Below are 18,643 nucleotides of genomic sequence, written 5' to 3' on the forward strand. Positions count from 1 at the left end.
ACATTTACAATATATACAAAGATCATTTAAGACTCGAAAATAAATAGCTCAAAATTTTCATAAGTATTCAAGCATACAAAATCACATATCTTGGTCGGATTAAGATGATTCAATAGTCGATTCCAAGCAAGTGCACTATGTAGAATGCATCTATTTGAAAAAAAACTCTTTGAAAATCTTATTTAATATTGTTTACATATTTTGCTGGTTTACATATTTCAGTTTTTCAAAAAAGTAATCAAATAATATTTAAAAAATTAAATTAAATTAAATCAAATCATAATCGTAGCATATAGTATCAGACTCGTGTCACTTATGGCATTGCCCTTAAATGACCTGTCATTGTAGCATGGGTGGGGGACGAGCGCCCCGAGGGGCTTGCGTGGCTCTAACATCGTGCTGGGGGAAGTACTCAACTGGGTCCAGTTGCCTCTGTAAAGGCCAAAGAAGAAAGTAAAGAAAACTTCCCTTGATCGGAAATCGGAGGTCTAAAGAGGAGATTTTGTTGCAGAAGAGGTCGTCTTCTCTGCATTCTTCTTCGTGCTCGTTTTTCTGCAGAATGCGCTCCATGGAAGATCCGTACACGAGCCTCCCCACCAGCCATTTGCTCGGCTCCGTGCCGGTAAGCTCCTTCTCTTTCTTTGCTCACTCCGAACGGAAGTTCTTCGTCGATCGATCGGCGGGATGCGCGAATTAGGTTTTGTGATTGTTGTGTGTTGCGTGGAAGAGCTCGATGGATTTTTTGCTTGATTCTTTTTGTGTAGGGATAGGATTTGATGCGGTGAAGTTTAAATATGGCCTAGTTTTGTTGATTCTGGAATTCGGCTTGCGGTCGGTTTTCGATCGCTGTTGCTTATCACAGTGAGTCGTAGAAATAAGGAACTAGGTAGAACGATTTCGATTAATTTTTTTAATTGCTTCTTGTTGTGTAGGGATAGGATTTGATGCCGTGAAGTTTAAATATGGCTTAGTTTTTTTTTGAAATTCGGTTTGCGGTCGTGTTTCGATCGGTTGATAGTGAGTTGTGGAGAGAGCGAAATAGGAAGAATCGTGTGCTTCTATTTAAGAGGATTAGGGTTTGTTTGTAACTTTCTCTTAGGGTTGAATTCGAGGAGGGAATCGTCTTGGAGGAGGAACGATGTGGAGAATAGGGAAGGGAAGGGGGAAATAGGGTAGTGTAGGGGTCGGAAGAGGTAGAAGCAAGATAAAGCAGACGAAGAAAGGACGGATGGGAAAAACAGAAAATTGATGATTTGCGATTGATAGTGGCACTATATACTGTCTGATCTATGGTTTAATCATTCTAATGTAATCTGTTGTGCAAGTATGAAGTGAAGACTAAACATGCTGTTCTTTTCGAGCTTTTAAGTTTTACACTTGGAGAACAATGGAACTAGATTGATTCTGAAAAAATGAGTCACTTTTTTCTTGAGGAATGTAAAATTAGATGGTGACAATGGGGAACTACAAAGAATAGAAAATTGAGAAGTTCTTTTGCATTGCTTGTACGTAGGATCAATTTTACTTTGAGTCAGAAATGCAAAAGCATTTTATATAAAACCATTTTACTGTTTCTAGTAGCAAGGGATACAAATATTTTTTAGTTATTCTTGCAAGGTGTTGGCCTACATGCCATTAAATTGACCTACCATATGATTGTATGTGACATTTGGAGATGATGCTTATTGTCAACATGATTTTTCAAATGGATCTGGGTTATGAAAAAAGAAAACATTTATCTTCTTATCTGAACATGGGCATGGTTTATGTATTTGCTAAGTTTATATATTGTTTGATGAAATAGAAGGATTCATAATCCTGTATCCAACACGATCCTTCCCTGTTATTCAAGTGCTGGAGTCAACCATATGTGCATTTTTTTCTTTATCTAGAATGAGGCACCACACAGGTGTTGCAAACCTCAAAAACCTAGTCCTGTTTAGTGCCATGGGCAAAAGCTGTATAGAATAGACCTAGACCTTGCCAGATCCTTATCATGTGTTCTTTCACCATCTTCTGGGGATTGAAGTTCGTGATAACTGGCTGCTATTATGGCAGATATTGTTGTTCTCATGGGGGATCTTTCAGACGTTCTAACGTATCTTGTGTTATATAATCCCTTATTTTATTTATTTTCATCATTTTCCATAGGATATATCTGAATGCCAACATTGGAAAAAGATGGGCAAGCTGTGTAAATTTTAATATCTTAGTTATGTTACAACAGTTATGAAACTACAGCACTATCTGAAGAAATGCCTAAAATGCCATAAACCATCATCTACATTGCACATATTTATGATGTGATAAAACCACTAAAAATGCCTCTGTTAGTCATGAAAGCTGCTGGCCCTCCTTTTGGGACTTGGATCTCTGCATCGCTTGCAGCTTATGGCATGCTGCATATGATAACTTACAAAACTGGGGCTGTGCTTGTTAGTATATATTGCATAGATAGAGTCTAAATATTTTGATCTCACACTCCCTAGGCTGGTAAACGAGCTGAATGAGCAGGCTCGACTCATTTACCATTTAAGTCAACTCGAGCTCGGCTCGTGTTCGTAACTAGACGAGCCGAACTTAAGTCAACTGAGCCGAGTCACAATCTGGTTTGTTAGAAAAAAAACTATGTATTTTACAATGACAACATTGAGATTTGGAATGTAGACCACACTCTTACATGTCTTAAATCATTATCAACAGCACAACACTACCTTTTTATGACAGATATTGCACTAAAATTGTATATATTATAATCTTACGATCTTACACGATCTGAACTGAGCCAAGCACCTTTTTTTCGTGCTCGGATCACTTTTGGTTAACGAGCTGCTCATGGCTCGGCTCGCCAACTACATGAACAGAACACAAACGAGTTCATGGCAAGCCAAACTGATCCAAACCACAAGCGGCTTGGCTTGTTTGTCAGCCCTATTCCCTATTCATCTCTATCAGTCAAATAAGGAATATCTCATATTGCTCTTCTAGATCTCGTATGTGCCTAAACTAACTCTGTTCTCTAAGTGTTTCTTTTATTGGTGCTATATTTTCGTTTCCGAAGCGTGTTGAGATGGTGAACCTGAAAGAAAACCATAGCGAGTTGGCTGCTTGGTTCCCAGAAGTCCCTATACCCTATAGTGGGGTTATTTGAATCGTAATGATCAGTGTCATGGGCTGTGGGCCCACCAGGGTCCAAAGGCTGTGGAGTGCTGGGGTAAGTTGCATAAAAAGGAATCAGGGCTTTAAACACAATGTCACACCAAAGTAGAGAATGTGGTAACTATAACTTTGAACTATAAAGGACCCTCTATGCTAGGATATGCTATCCTGCAGATTTTGGTTTGTTACTCAAAATAAAGAACCCTGTAATCGTGATATTTAGATTTACTTTTCACAAATTTTAGCCAAAATGAGGCCAATGAACGTTGTTCTTATGCATACTTAAGTTGTCACCTTGATGAAATTTTATAATTTCCTATGTAGTTTTTGAAATTACTGTACTGCTTTGGTTTATCTGTTGGACTCTTTGAATCAAAATTACAAGAGGTCCTTCTATATGCATAGAGATTCAGATCCTGGAGGGATTAAGATGAAAAAGAACACCACGAGCTGAGTATTAAAAGGTTGAATAAATACTCAATAGGGTAGTTAATTGCAGGTCAAGGGTCAGTAGATGCCTGAGACCTGGGATGCTGTGGCTTGCAGGCTGTGACCCAAAGTACACTGCCCAATAACTTTGGAAGAAACAGAAGAATATTAGGTATGTAGCGACTAGAGTATCAGACATGCGCAACATTCGTCCTGTAGTATACTTTTGACTATATGATTGGAAACTATATGGAATCATAGAGGTTAATCTAAGAATTGATTATGCTAAATATAAATATGAATATAAATATGAATATAAATATTGTATTTATTTATTTATTTATTTAATGAGGTCTGTTCTTTGACATGTGTATGTATAAGATGAAGAGGGTAGGTTTTCCATTTTAGGGTTCATAACACAAATCCAATGACCTGGATCCCTGTGCATTCTTTTTTCTCCCTCTTCTTCTTCTTATTATTTAGATTTACGAAACAAGCAGTTGCAACATCCAGCTGGCAGCTTCAGTGGAGTGGATAAAAATGTTGGATTGATGAGTTACTAGAAAATGTTGAGATCCCCAAGGTATCAAAAAAAGATTGTTATAGATCTTTATCTGCCTTGATTTGCATGCACACTGAAAAAATAACAAGTAATATAAATTGTGCACCTTTTATCCACATTTTGTTCTAAGCTGTAGCAAACAAGGAGATTGTTGGAATTGTTGGTGGATAGTTGTATTTCCAAGAAATCTTGTCTGGACCTGCCTTGTAACATGCCAGGATTTTCTCAATAAAACCCATATATACCTTATGAATTCACCCAAGAAACCTTAGCTGATATCATCACAGACCAGATACTTTTGATTATCGTTTAAGCTTAAATTCTGTTTCATATTTTTTTTCTCAAAAAAATCTGTTTCATGTTTTTGGCCGAATGCATTTTCTTAGCATTCTCAACATTCTGCTTTGTGAAAGCTCTTTATTTATTACCTTTTGTCCTCAACTTATTTACAGGCTGCAGTTTCACCAGAACACAAAGCTGCAAATTATGAAGGTAGATTTGTTTTATCAAGTTTCAACATTTTGATGTGTTAAATGCCATTTCTGTTATTTTTCTAGATTTATTCATAATTGCTTCCAGACAACATCCTTTGTTCTGGTTTTCATCATGATATATTGTTGTACAATTCTTTGTCATGAATTAAGTTGCTCTTGTAATTGAGTACTTCTAATTGTTGTGGTGATTTTGTGATTATGCCTTCAGTCGTAGCTAATTCGTACAATTCATTTTCATCGTTGGACACCAATACAGTTCCGGAAGCAAACTTGCAGATATTTCCACCTGCTAATGGAGGCCACCAAGGAAATGATCCTGGAACTTCATATGGTATGAGTATATGCCTTATTTCCTATTCTTTTGGTATACATATTAGATTATGTAGATTAGCAGTTGTTTAATATGCATTTCAAGTCAGAGCACTGGTTTGCAGTAATGCACATATGTTATATAGTTTCAATTTTGTTGATGTATGTTCGTCATATGTGCCAAAAAATTTATGATTCTTTCCTTCATGTGTAATCAAAGAGTCGTGCTTCATTTACCAGTATTGAATAAGCAGTACTTGATCTCATCCATTTTCACGAAGTTCAGCTTGCAGATTATCCTTTTTTGGGTTGGTATTGGGTACAGAAAATTAGTCTCTTTAATTCTTCTCTAGTTAGCTTTGTGGAGATGGTGATGGTGTAGTCAATTTAAAAGTATGGCCTGTCAGAAGACTCAGAACATTGATGTTTCATCATGTATTAGCTCATGAATAAATGCAACATATGGTGGAGATATACTATTCAGTGGAAGTTTTTCGTTACTATTTCTCATGGGTGTTAGTTTCCTAAAAGATTATCTTTTTCCAGTTTTGATTTGTGACTGCTTTATTTTAGTGCAAAAGATGAGGTCTCTCTTGAACACGCTTTAGCACTGAACTACAAAGGTAAAGCAAGGGAAGGACCTACACTTGTCAGCCATTTACAGACACAAAGACTCTTATGGAGACATGCACACACATGCATGCACGTGCATGTGTTCTCTCGTGCAAACAGATGCATGTGTTCTGCCACTCTCTCATTCAAACATGTTTCAAACACTGGAAGTACAAAATGTGGATGTTTATTTAATAATGTGATGGTGGTATAGCAATTAATATTGTGATGGTCCTTGTAAAGTTGGTCCTAATAATGTCTAATCTAAGAAACTAAAAGTAAATAAGATGCTTGTATTTGATTCCATAATTTTTTTCTTTGATGATTCTGTGTGCACATGCACACTTTCTCTAACTCAAGCAAGTCATGTTTGAATGTTGAATTGCAAAATGGAATGAATATAAAACTAGTAATATAATGTAAGAGGCAAAAAGTTAATAACATACTGGTATTTTATTCCATATTTTCTTTGGTGATTCCTTTTTTTTAGAGGAAGAGGAAAATAAAAGTTGAAAACCTCAAATCTTTGGTTATTCAAATAAAAATGTGAATATATGGTTTCAATATGAAGCCATCAGGATGCTTGTAATTTTGGAAACTACAGTGCTGACCTTACATAATGAACTTAAAATTGAAGTGGCAGTCATAGACACAACTAGCTGATAGGAGCCAAATAATCCTTTTGACCCAACATTGAAGGGTGCTGAAAGCTAGGAAGTCTGTAAAAGTGCTTGAGGTTTGGGAAATATGTCTGGACTCACTTTTATGCAAGAAACATGAATTATCGCATCTACTTTTCTCCCCAGTAAGGTAAACTGGAAGCCTAAAACTTGGAATGTCAGGTTTGAACTATGATGAGCTTTTGTAAATGGAAAGCAGAAACTTAATGGATCTGTGGTGTCCATGGCTTGCAGAACCCAGAAGGTTAATGTGCTATCTTGAAAGAAAGCCTGGATTTGGAAACTGAGCCAATTGATAGTCTGTGTCAATTTCAATCCCTTAGATCTTTTAGCCATCATTCAACTATCAGAGTTAACTTGTGCTTTTTCCAGCAGGAATTGGTGAAGGGTGTAGCCGATTTATATGCTTTGTTTCCTAGGTGATATTCAATTTCTGAGTTAGCGGTGACACTATCTTAAGTAGCATTGTCATGAACTCATTTACTATCCCTTTTGTTGTACCCAACATGCTCATGTCCCAATGGCACCCAGACTTGGGTCTAGGACGCTTGAAAATTTTGAGATTGTAAGACTATGGAGTTTTAGTTGCAAATGCTATATAGCATCTAAGACGGGGTGGGTTTTAGTTTTATATTTGTGGCATGAACTTGCGACTAGCCATGGTTCTTATTGGCTCAACTGTATAATCAATATGGGCTGGGGCCAGGCAGTGCTGGACTTATGGAATCACCTTTGCTCATACTTCACCCAGTTACATGTTGCCTCCCTCCATCTGGGTGCTCATCCTGTGCTGGGAACCCAAAAAGGCCATCAGGTACTTGGCCAATATTGGTCCACACTAATGTTGACCTTGAAATACTGTTGGATGAGAAGAGATGCATTCTATTCTTTTCCAAAATTGTTCATATTTTTGTGTTAGTGATATTTATGCAGGTGGAGGTGAAGCTCCTGAAAGCAAATGGAAGGGAGTCTTCAGCATTTCAACTTACAGCCCCTACTTTGATGTGGACACTGATATTGTCCTTGATAGAATTGCAAATTCAGTGTATCCACTTCGCGGAAACTTCTTTAGCAGAATTGAAACCATTCCTGATCTGTGAGTTCATTTTCTTAAACGGTTTCTTTCCAAATTTAATATGCATGCTTAAAGTATGAACTTTTCAGGATACACATTTACCTGTCTTATTTATTGGAAGTTAGCCTCCTCAATGCTGATTCTTCTTCAGAAGGAGGTTCCATATGTCAATTGTCCATAAGAATGATAACTTCTATAAATGAAATTTCACTAGATATATTTTTTGCAGCATTTATGTTGTAAATACTTCCTCGATGTTTGGTGTGTGACTTTCATTCATGTGCAGCATACAGTATATAAGTTTCACGATTTCTTTTATGTTTTGTAGGTCTATTTTTTTCTAATATGATGTTGCTGGAAATTTTATTTCCAAGTCGAAAGGATGCCACTGCATTCCTTGAACAAGTTCCACAGGGTTCAGTTGTTGTGTGAGCGTGTGCTTTGAACTTTAATGACATCTGTGGGATAAATGAACCTGTGTATTTTGTAGTCTTGCTTGGATACTAAGCAATATTAAAATATCGTCATCTAGCATCTGATTTTGGGAAAAAAGAAATCATCAACTATAATAGTAACCATTAACAAGCTGCACTAGGCAGTTGGCATGCATTTGAAGTCATGATATTATTGTGCAAGCTTTACTGTTTGCTTGCATTGTCACAAATAAAATTGTTTGGTCTATGAGACATTAGTCCTATTAATAATCTTAAATAGTTGATTTTTTTGTTTATCTATTTAAGTTGCTATTATATTTATGAAAGCAACCAGTGGATGTGTACACAGCTTGTTTCCTGTGCTAATTTTGGGTGAGAAAGTGTCAGAAATAGCAGATGTTAAAGGTGATTAGTGTGACAAGTGCCAGCCAAAAGCAACAGTTCCCTACAGGTTATTACTCCTAATGTGTGCAAGGCATCTATAAGATAGATACTCTGAATTGTAAGCTAAGTGGTACTCATACACTTGTAGGTACAATGAAAACCCAGGTGCTTCTGTAGTGGTCATGCACAAATATAACTGACTAGCATATATTTCTGGCAATTAAAGATGCAGAGACCTTCATGCACATACTCTGCTAAGCCCTGAAATGTTTTTCCCTTTCTAATCTTATTTAGGTGTAGTTGATTGGGTAAAAGTGACGCCTTTGAGAAAAAAAAGGGTGAAAGTCATGATAATTATTTTTCTAAAGCAAAATCCAATGCTGCATGAATCAGGTATGGGCCTGTCTGGATATCCACTACCTTGGTTTTCGTACTAGCTGCAGTTGGAAATTGTGCCATGTATCTGATGCACAAAAGAGAGGATTCTTCAACGTCATGGAGCTTTGATGTAAGCTACATTAATTGGGCAGCATGTGCTGTTTATGGATATGTGATCTTGCTCCCACTTGGATTCTATTTCTTGCTTCAGTACTTTGGATTGAATTCAAGCTTGATACGCCTTTGGTGTATGTGGGGCTACTCCCTCTTCATCTTTTTACCAGCTTGTGTAAGTGAAATCTTTCTAAATTTCTTCTGTATATCTGAGCCACTGCCTGAATAATCTTCTGATAATTTCTCTTCTTGATCAACTTTCAGATTCTGTTGGTTATTCCTGTCGAGTTTTTGCGATGGATCATTATCATTCTAGCTGGTGCAATGTCAGCTTGCTTTGTTGCTCTGAATATAAAGTCTTATATAGAAGGAAACGATTTGACTTTGCTGGTTATAAGCTCCTTGGTGCTGCAATTTGCGTTGGCCCTGTTTATCAAAATCTACTTCTTTGCATGACACAGAAAGATCAGGATATCTTTTGAGTACTTCCCTTGGTGTTGGTCTTTTGGATTGTTGTATGATGGTCTGTGATTTGTAGTTTTGAATGGTGAAAAATCACTCCCAGGCATGGATATGTATCTTGATATTTCCGTGCATGCTATGAAACTTTTTGATATCTTTAGTTTTTTTTACTCCTGTACTCCACGATGAACAGTGACCATATGCTCTACAGCTTGGAAATGCCTGTACATCCTTGTAATATACTTACAACAGCACAAACATGTTTCGTGATTCGTGTTTTCAAATAACATGTGAATTAGGATGTGGTACCCAAGGAATCTCTGGGTTTCTTGTGCAATTAAACAAATTAAAATTAACTCGTCTGTATCTAAATTTTCATAAAACTTTAAAATGAATACAGGCCAATTGTTTCTCAGTGCACTGTGTCAATCTTGGATTTGCATGTCGTTTAATTTATACTGCATTTGAATTTTCTGACATGCTGTTGGCCTTCATAGGCCAATGGCAGGTCCTCCACTGCAGCCAAGCGCTTGCATGTGGTGGGTGGCTGGTGATTTTTTTTATGACGAGTAGCCCTCTTCGAAGCGAAGAAAACCGTGGATGGGGCTCCATGACCACCCTGCCTTATGTAGCCTACCGCTGAAAGCTATGGACACATTTGTGCGCCAGCAGGGTTTGACCCGGTGTCTTCATCTAAACGCCCTCGTGACCACCCCCGCTGGCCATGCAAGCAACCTCCGCTGTGGTGGCTGGTGATTTGCAACGGCTTCTATGTGCATTGACATGATATTTTCAAGATGAAAGCTTTGATTGAGAATTTTTTTCTTTAAAGTGGTTTCTTTTCTTTCACCATTATGAAGCATCAGCTATACTTGGTTATATCAGTAAACAGGATTTTACTAGCCGATTCTATTCATCTTTCTGCTTCCTTGGAAACTTTTTAAGTTATCGTTTGGCACGTTCGTGCTGATTTATTCAAATTAATAAATTCATATACGTGGCATCTAATTTTAGGTGGGAAGAGCTAGAGCATATGGTGTTCCAAGCTGTCAATTATTTTCAATTGTTAATTTTTCTGGCATGTTTGGATGTAAGCTTTTAAGAGGGAGAGGTCAAGTGGTAGATGGTGATAAGGGGGTGGTCTACACTCACAAACAGCTTCCTCTCTAGTCTACTCATATTGGCCACTGCATCAAATGATTGAATTACAGATCTGCAGTAGATGATGGGCACTGATATGTTCACCTTCATAAGTTCACCATTTTTTTGTTAATTGCATTCAGTTTGGTGGTAAGTTCATTTTTAATATTTCAGTTTGGCTGCATTATTTCTTAATCGACTCCTAATTCATGAAGAGTATAATTAGGGGTGTCAATGGGTGGGGTTTGGTTTCGGAGTGACCCCAATTTTTGGGTATGGTATCAGGTCCGGACAGGAGTCTAATCGGACCCACCATGAGTTCTTTTATTCATTTAAATTTTTGCTTGGAAAAAAGTTTCATTTCTCGAATTTCGTATTTCTCGAATCAATTCGTTTCAGTTCTCGAATTTTTTGAGTAATATTTAAACACCAAAGTTTCATTTCTCGAATCAATTAGTTTCCATTGATTTAGTGTTGGCCGTATTTCCCCATCCCTAAACCCGTCCATGTTTTAGTGGAGGCTGCATTTTTCATGAACTGCAAAATCTCTTCGTAGCGACCTCTTCTGAAAAATATATAACACAATTGGTTAATAAAAATCAGCACCACAGACCAACGGGAGCTCCGCTTGTCTGGTAGGAGCAGCTAGGGCAGGTCACCTTGTGTTGGGACGCTGCAGGTTCAAAACCCAATGGTATAGTTGTATAACTGGTAAGGGTCTGCCTAACCCCAGCTTGCCTTTCAAAAAAAAAGAAAAAAGGAATCAGCCCCACAGTAAGATGTAGGCATATGGATAAGCCAGAATCCATTAATATAAATTATGGTTATTCCAAAAAATAATCCAGGTGATTGGTGGCACTTCCTTAATGCAAAGTCTTAACGAGTTCGATTCACAAAGCGATTTCCATAGTGAGACTTATCATCTACAGTCACTATTCTATGGGATCAACAGTTTTCACTTTTCAGACCATAATTAATTCTCACAGAACATGAACTGCAGCTGCACCCTAATACAGAAATAGTAATTGGCATATACACATGCATGTCATATTAATTTGTAATTCAGTGACAACATGTCGTTGATCCCATCTGGGGAGTTTTCAGTGGCTTCTTTTTGCCTCTCTTTTGGCAAAGTTGGGGCTGACCCATTTCCAGTGGAGAGCGTGTGGCCCTGAGGGACTTCTCCTAGATCGAAGTTCTTTGCATGGCTAGTGATCAGCGATGAAGTTTTGACTCACGAGAACCTTTCACAGAGGGGTTTCTACTTACCCAGTGTGTGCTGCCTATGCGGTGAGGATGCAGAATCGACCCTGCAGTTGCTATGGTTAAATTTTTTTCAGATCATGTTCTCGACTACTTGGCAGCAGCTTCGCATTTCAGTTCGCCAAGAATCTTTCGCTAGGGGACCTGCTCAACCAAAGTCTGCCGTCTAGGGGCAGTAGGTGGTATTTTGCTTGGCGATGTACCAACGATGAAGTTTTGACCTTTCACGGAGGGGTTTCTACTTACGCAGTGTGTGCTGCCTATGCGGTGAAGATGCAGAATCGACCCCGCAGTTGCTATGGTTCTACCATTTTTTTTCAGATCCTGTTCTCGACTACTTTGCAGCAGCTTCATATTTCAGTTCGCTGAGAATCTTTCACTAGGGACCTGCTTCTCAACCAAAGTCTGCCGTCTAGGGGCAGTAGGTGGTATTTTGCTTGTCGATGTTGGTTATTCACAGCTTGGTGGGCGGTTTGGCGAGAGCGAAGCACGAGGACCTTCGAGGGTCGAGCTAGGCTTGCCTCCTCATTACTCACAAATATTCTGTCTGAAGTATTTTCACATGGTTGCCCTGAAATGGCCGGCAGATTTGGGTTGGTTGCGACCCATCTTCGCTGTCTGTCCCGATCTGTTTGTACAGCTAGGGGTCGATTTCTCATCTGCCTAAGCTGATTATGTTTCCTGTTTTAATTAAAATCAAGTTTACCTTTTCTTCAAAAAAGAGAAACTGACCAGATGGATTTCTGATAACTTTGGGGAGTTATTGGGGATGGACCAATCAAATATATCAATTTTCCTTCACTTTGGACTAGTTGGTGCTTTTAGGAAGCACACTTTGTGTCATTCTGGCCACCCCTTATTACTTGTATCAAGAGTTCTGCCTAGTTTTTTGGCAATTAGTTGGAGAATAGGTTCTTTAACGATCTCACCCTCTGCCCACGACCCAAGAACCCAGAGAAAAATATGCCTATAAAATTTGTATACTTGTTAGGCACCATTGGATTGTTAAACAGTCTTCATTTTGGAGAACTAGTAATTCCCTTTTACATACTGTTGAAATGCTCTTAAACATATGCTTTCTTGCATGCTGGGTAGCTTTAGTAAGAGCTCAGCCAGATGAGAGCAACCTAATACAGTATCAACCATTGGTTCTCATCTTGCTGCACCATTGTTTTTGCACATCTTTGCTATTTCAAAGATCTGACCCCATGTAGTTAGGATAAGGTTTGATGATGATGATGCTATTTCAAAGATTTCACCTTATGCTTAAGAGTGGGCATCGGGCTAGCCTGGGCCTGTTTAGAGTTTGGCCCGCTGGGCTTTAAGTGTGGCCCGGCCCGGTTCTTAACGGGTACGGGTTTGAAGAGCAGCCTATGGCCTAGCCCATTGGCCCAACGGGTCAATGTGAAGCGGATCAGGCCCGACCCAAATCCATTTGTAAATAGTAATAATTAACAAGTTTCCAACTTCCCATGTACCCAATTAATTATCTTTCTAGTTTTCATAAAATTAATGTAATTAATTAGGTAATTAGGAATAGTTACCAAGTTACTATGCAATAGTTAATTTTTAAAAAATTTATATTATTAAAAAATAATAAATAACTCAAGCCCATCCGGCTGGCCCGGTAGCCCGCAGGCCGGCCCGAGCACAACCCACATATATAACGAGCTGGATTTCGGCCCGGGCCTAAAATCTTGGCCCAAACCCAGCCCATGGCGGGCCGAGTCGGCTTGGCCCATCAGTCCACCTGGCCTGTTGCCCACCCCTAGTTATGCTTACCTACAAATGAATGCCTCTGGTTTGACAAAAACTGCGAAGATTAATGGCTGGCTTTACCATATGCAAACAGTCCCGCAGCTTCTTATTTGTAAAATTGGTAACATACAATATCTCAGGTCTGCTCGCTCATGAACAAGCCTTCCTTGGATTGCCAAGTTTCAAGAAGACTAGGGGGTGAGTTGATTCAGATGTCATCCATGAGTTGCTGCTTTCATCCGAATGGCCAATGAATCTAGAAAGCAAAAACTTTCCTATGAAGTACGCTGCAATGTTTGAAGAGGAAAAAATGTGTACTTAGATACATTCAGGTCCAATGAGACCTGCATATCAGTTCACATAGGACATCTTACCATGAATGTTATTGTCTCGGAACTTTTCCTAATGTCTTATTGACAGATTAGGCAAAAGGAAAGGAGGTATGTTTGGTTGCATAAAAATGTGATTTTGAATCTCATGCAAATGAGAATGAATCTCATTGCACAGCTAACCAAACATGTCATTTAAGATCTCATGGGAATGAGTGGATGAATTTCATTTGCACAGTTAACCAAACATGTAATTTGAAATCTCATGCAAATGAGAAATAGAATGTGGCATTTCAAAAAAAAGAAATAGAATGTGATTTTCACATTTGAAGTGAATCTTATGTGATTCCAAATCACATGGCAGAATATGTTATTTGAAATCATGACTTCAAACCACATTTGGGAATGTTAGTTTGCATCTCATGTGATTTGGAATCAAATGTGATTATGATTTCAAATAACATATTCCACCATGTTATCTGAAATCACATGAGTCTCTTCAAATGTAAATTTAAATCGCATTTGCATTATGTGATTTGAAATCACATTTGAAGTGACTCATGTGATTCCAAATCACATGAGATGCAACCAAACATACCCCTTGTAATTTGCATGAGATTTCAAATCACATGTTTGGTTATTTGTGCAAATGAGATTCATTCTCATTGGCATGAGATTTCAAATCACGTTCGGTTGGCTATGCAAATGCATGAGATTCCAAATCACATTCGAATGCAACCAGACATACCCTTGATTTGGAATCACTTGAGATGCAATGTGCTTTTTACCAATTAGTCAGAACAAGCCAATCTCTCTCTCTCTCTCTCTCTCTCTCTCTCTGTGTGTGTGTGTGTGTGTGTTGGGGGGAGGTGGCAACAACATGTTTATTATTTTGACTCTGCAGTCCATTCAAAAGGTTCAGAATAGTTAAAGACAAATACATACTAACACGACAAATACATACTAACACCGTATAATTGTGGAACAGATGAAAATGCTAGGTACAAGCCTAATAACATATGCACATCCAACTATGAATCAGCTAAACAGCAGCCACACAGCATTACCTAAAAAAATCAGATCCATTAAGATGGACCAGTAATTTCTCACAGGCATCTGGTTCTAGATATGATACTTTCAGGTTACCCCAAAAAAAGGTTGACACAGACATGGTACATGATGCATACATGCAGTCCAAGTTTCTAAAAACTGACCATGCATTTTACTGTTTATGTCTAGTTCTCCTATTGCCTCTGGTAGAAGCACATACATGATGGAAGATGCAAGATATCCGCCAAAACACTAGGAAATGCATCTGCTCATGTGTACAAGATGGAAAAGAAAAAGGCAAATTGCCTTAAAGTGACAGAATGTAAAATAGAGTAAAATGGAAGTACAACTTCCAATCATCAGAAGTTTCTTCAAACTCCAAGATAAGACTTACCAAACGAAATGATGCAATCAAAACTTTGAAATTTAGGAAGAAAATATTTACATGGCATAGAAAAAAAAAGAGGCACTTCATGAGAAACTCCAGTATGGATAAAACGCAGAATTCATTTAAAATGAGTGCATAGTAGAAGATAATAGGCAACTGATAGTTTCAAGCATTTTTTAAATCATGTTTCATTTAAATACGATATGTACAAGTCCTTTTAACAAATGCCCAAAAGGACAACTTTGTGGTTAAACAAAAACAGTAATATGGCATATATTTCAAAATATTAATCACCATCAAATATTAATATAAAGGCTCATCCATATCAAAGAGGGAAAAGAAAACGTGTTGGCACAAAACAGTCACATAGCATGAAATGCAAGTAATCGAAAAAAAAGCATGAAATTGAAGACCTTGTGTGAAGTTGCAAATGCCAAAGAAAAAAATATTGTTCTCAAACGAAAATAATTACAAAGTTCACCATATACAACCAGCTTTCAACATGCCCATTACCATTAACTATCAGTATAAAAGTAAAAAAACAATCATTTGATCAGATAAAGTCAGCCACAGAGTACATTATGCAGAACCTATTACCAAAGTAAGAAATTATCTCATCATATAGATTCATCCGGAGCCGAAGTTAACACAATTACTTGGTCATGATCCATATAAATGCTTGGAACCCTATCATCAACATAGGGCTCCGTCTACAAAATTTTCAAATCTATTTATTCATGCAAAAACTCCATGAAATACAAAGACAGAAGGGAAATGATGATTATCATTTAGAGCAAAAAGAAGCACCATCAGATCAAATGATTGCTTCAAATGCTTCTATTTCTCAATGAATTTCTTCAAATTCGTCAGCCACTGCAGGTACTCTTTGCTATCCTTGTTTATCATGTACTCATGCAAGAAATTAGTTGTGCTGCCCTTAATCCCTCGGAGTTCCAGATACTTGTGGAAAGCTTTCTGCAGATTCTCATCCAAATCCCTAAACCAACCAGAAAGATGAACAATATAATCAAACAATGAGTTCTCAATAAACATTAAGAATTAAAAATAAACTAAATAAACACATACGAAAAATCTGGTCCTTCATAAGCAAGCTGCTCTTCAGATGCCTCCTTTTCCTTAACGGACATGCTATCTATAGTGACCTCATCTGGATACGCGGAACAACAAAACTCCAAACAAGGACCATCTCCTTTAGAGACATTCACGACTAGAGTGAGACTAGATTGACCAGATCTTTCACTATCATCGTTGTCGTTGTCATCGTCATCATTATCCCTTTCTTCTCCAGTCACAAGATCAGGCATATGAACTTCCACAGTGATAAGCTCTTCAGCATATTGTCTTTTTAATGAAATGGTTTGTTCACCAGGATTATCTTGGATTTCAAAAGGAAATCCATCTGGAATCTCATCTTTCTATCAAAAGAAGAAAAAATAAAGAAATTTATTGCAACATCTAACATAATCACTAGAATCATTGCACCAACAACTGTAAGAAAGAAATGAATTTAAGCATTTAAAAGATGAAAAGAGCAGATGCAGGGAAAATGAACATTGCATGCTACATGATCAAAAGTTTATTACTCTGGTTTCTTCAATTCCAAAACTGAAAAAGAAAAGGAAATTCCTAGAACCAGTCAAAAGGAAATCATCGCACCTCGGGTGTTTCTACAGGAATTGTGGTATCAACTTGTATGGCCATGTTCCTATTCTGGGGAACAAAATGGGGCTTGTCTCTAGGAGAGACGGCTCTGTGGTTGATAGCTCTGGTCATGTAAATCCACATAGTTACAAACAAATAACTGTCGAAGGTTCAAATCCCTCTCTGCCTCTCCCTTTGCATATTTTCAAGCTGGGTATCATCATTTGGTCGAATGGTAAAACAACAGAACAGTTCATCTACTAGCAAGAAGCATCTATTCTAACAAATCAACCACTGAGCCAGTTGGATTCTGATTGATAGAATCAGAAACCATATAACTAACTACTCATAGTACATGTACAAATGATAAATGCCAACCATATCATGAAACACCTAGGATGAACTTGAAAATCTAAGCAAAATAATTCTGTAAATAATGAACACATCATAACACCCTCGATTCCACCATACCTCTATCTGAAAGACATAGGTGTGAGTTTTATCTGATCAATCTGACCCCACAGATGTCTTCAACATGGTCGTTTGTTAAGGATTGCATTTTTTTATCGTGTTTCTTTGATGTAGAAAAATAATCTTTCAAATGTTAAAAAGTTTTAGTGTTGTGGGCCGTTGATTTTTTAATCTCTTGAAAAAACCGATTACACAACGGAAACAGGCAATCTAAAACATTTGTTTCACTAGATAAACCATGTAAATTGATCTCTACAGGGGCGTGGTTCACAAAAGATCCAAGAAAATGTTAAAAAACAGGTGGCTTATACTAGAGAGCACTGTAGAAGAAAAGCCTTGGTTCCATTAAGGTGTTAGCAAAGATCAGCAAACTCATTTTCTCGCAAAAACTCGACGTCCTTTTTCCCGATAGCATTCAACCGAAATACGAAATAAAATTAGGGTCATTACGATCAACCAAACTAATGAGTGAAAGCACGATCAAGTGCCACGGGAATTAGGGCGCCATTTCCTTCTGAGAAGGGACAAAAGGCAAACAAATAGAATCCACACCTCACTTATCTACATACGATCAAAGAATCGAAGAGAGGAATAGCAACAATCAGATATCGAAAACTACATGAGGGTTTACCATATCATGATAATCAGACTCCTCGGCACACTTGATCTCCGACTCGATGACCTGAAGAAGGTCACCGTCCTCCTGCTTCTTGGCGACCGAAGAAAAGCACGGCGGGAAAGAAGGGACTCTTCGGCGAAATTCCTGCGTCAATCGAGCAGAACTCGAAGGAGCAACTAGGCCCGAGTGGTAGAAGCTTCTCTGAGTGCTCAGAGCCCTCAGAGCTAGAGGGGCGACGGTGGAAGACGCTCGGCGAAGGATGCTGGCGACCGCCATTAGATGAGATTAGGATTTCTCTGCAACCCTCTGTCTCGGAGAGGAAGAAGAAGAGGCGTGCGAGAGGAGACGGACGCTAGGGTTTTGGGCGTCAGGAAACGATGAATTAAAAGACAAAGGGTTAAAACTTATGAGGTTTAAAGCGTCAAACACTCAAACTCACGACCTTTGGCGTCACAGTTAGTTTTTAGGGTTTAAGGCGTCAAAACTTGGGCTGGGCATCGGGCCGGCCCAGGCCCGTTTAGAGCTTCGACCCATCGGGTTTTAAGTGCGTCCTGGCTCAGAGTTGGTGCTGCCCAAGAGTGGTTCATTGGTCCAATGGGTCAATATTCAATGGATCCAACCCGGTCTAAACTCATTCGTAGGTTATTTTCGAATGAAATTCATAAATTAATTTTTATAATACCAAAAGCAATGAGTTAAATGAAAGATTAATGCACCTATCTAATTATTATTTATTTTTTATATAATTAATGCAACTAATTAGTTAAATAGTAATAATTACCATGTTATTATGCAATAAACAACTAAGAAGATCGGTGTCCATGAATTACCACCTATCTATCTATACACTGGGTCGGTCTGGTAGCCCTCG

At 38.2% G+C, this 18,643-nt stretch overlaps 2 protein-coding genes across 3 annotated transcripts; one reads left to right on the forward strand and one right to left on the reverse strand.

Moving 5' to 3' along the window:
* The first annotated feature begins 430 nt into the window (after positions 1-430).
* On the forward strand, positions 431-9,376 carry LOC149839911 (uncharacterized). 2 transcript variants are annotated; one of them, XM_090002897.1, is made up of 6 exons: positions 431-622; positions 4,603-4,642; positions 4,853-4,975; positions 7,179-7,341; positions 8,532-8,805; positions 8,895-9,376. In XM_090002897.1, exons 1-6 carry the CDS (start codon positions 560-562, stop codon positions 9,084-9,086), a joined length of 855 nt encoding a protein of 284 aa, XP_089859023.1. In that variant the 5' UTR covers positions 431-559; the 3' UTR covers positions 9,087-9,376. The 2 variants fall into 2 exon arrangements, with proteins under 2 accessions (XP_089859023.1, XP_089859024.1); XM_090002898.1 differs by having other exon boundaries at positions 4,901-4,975.
* Positions 9,377-15,616: 6,240 nt separating this feature from the next.
* On the reverse strand, positions 15,617-18,164 carry LOC149839912 (uncharacterized protein At2g39795, mitochondrial-like). Its single transcript, XM_090004274.1, has 3 exons — positions 17,785-18,164; positions 16,107-16,456; positions 15,617-16,017 (listed from the first exon to the last, which is right to left on the reverse strand). The coding sequence occupies exons 1-3, from the start codon at positions 18,046-18,048 to the stop codon at positions 15,858-15,860; spliced, it is 774 nt and encodes a 257-aa protein (XP_089860400.1). The 5' UTR covers positions 18,049-18,164; the 3' UTR covers positions 15,617-15,857.
* Between the last annotated feature and the right edge of the window lie 479 nt (positions 18,165-18,643).

Source organism: Nuphar pumila, chromosome 4 (genome assembly GCF_984573655.1).
Source record: "Nuphar pumila chromosome 4, dmNupPumi1.hap1.1, whole genome shotgun sequence".
Taxonomy (NCBI): domain Eukaryota; kingdom Viridiplantae; phylum Streptophyta; class Magnoliopsida; order Nymphaeales; family Nymphaeaceae; genus Nuphar; species Nuphar pumila.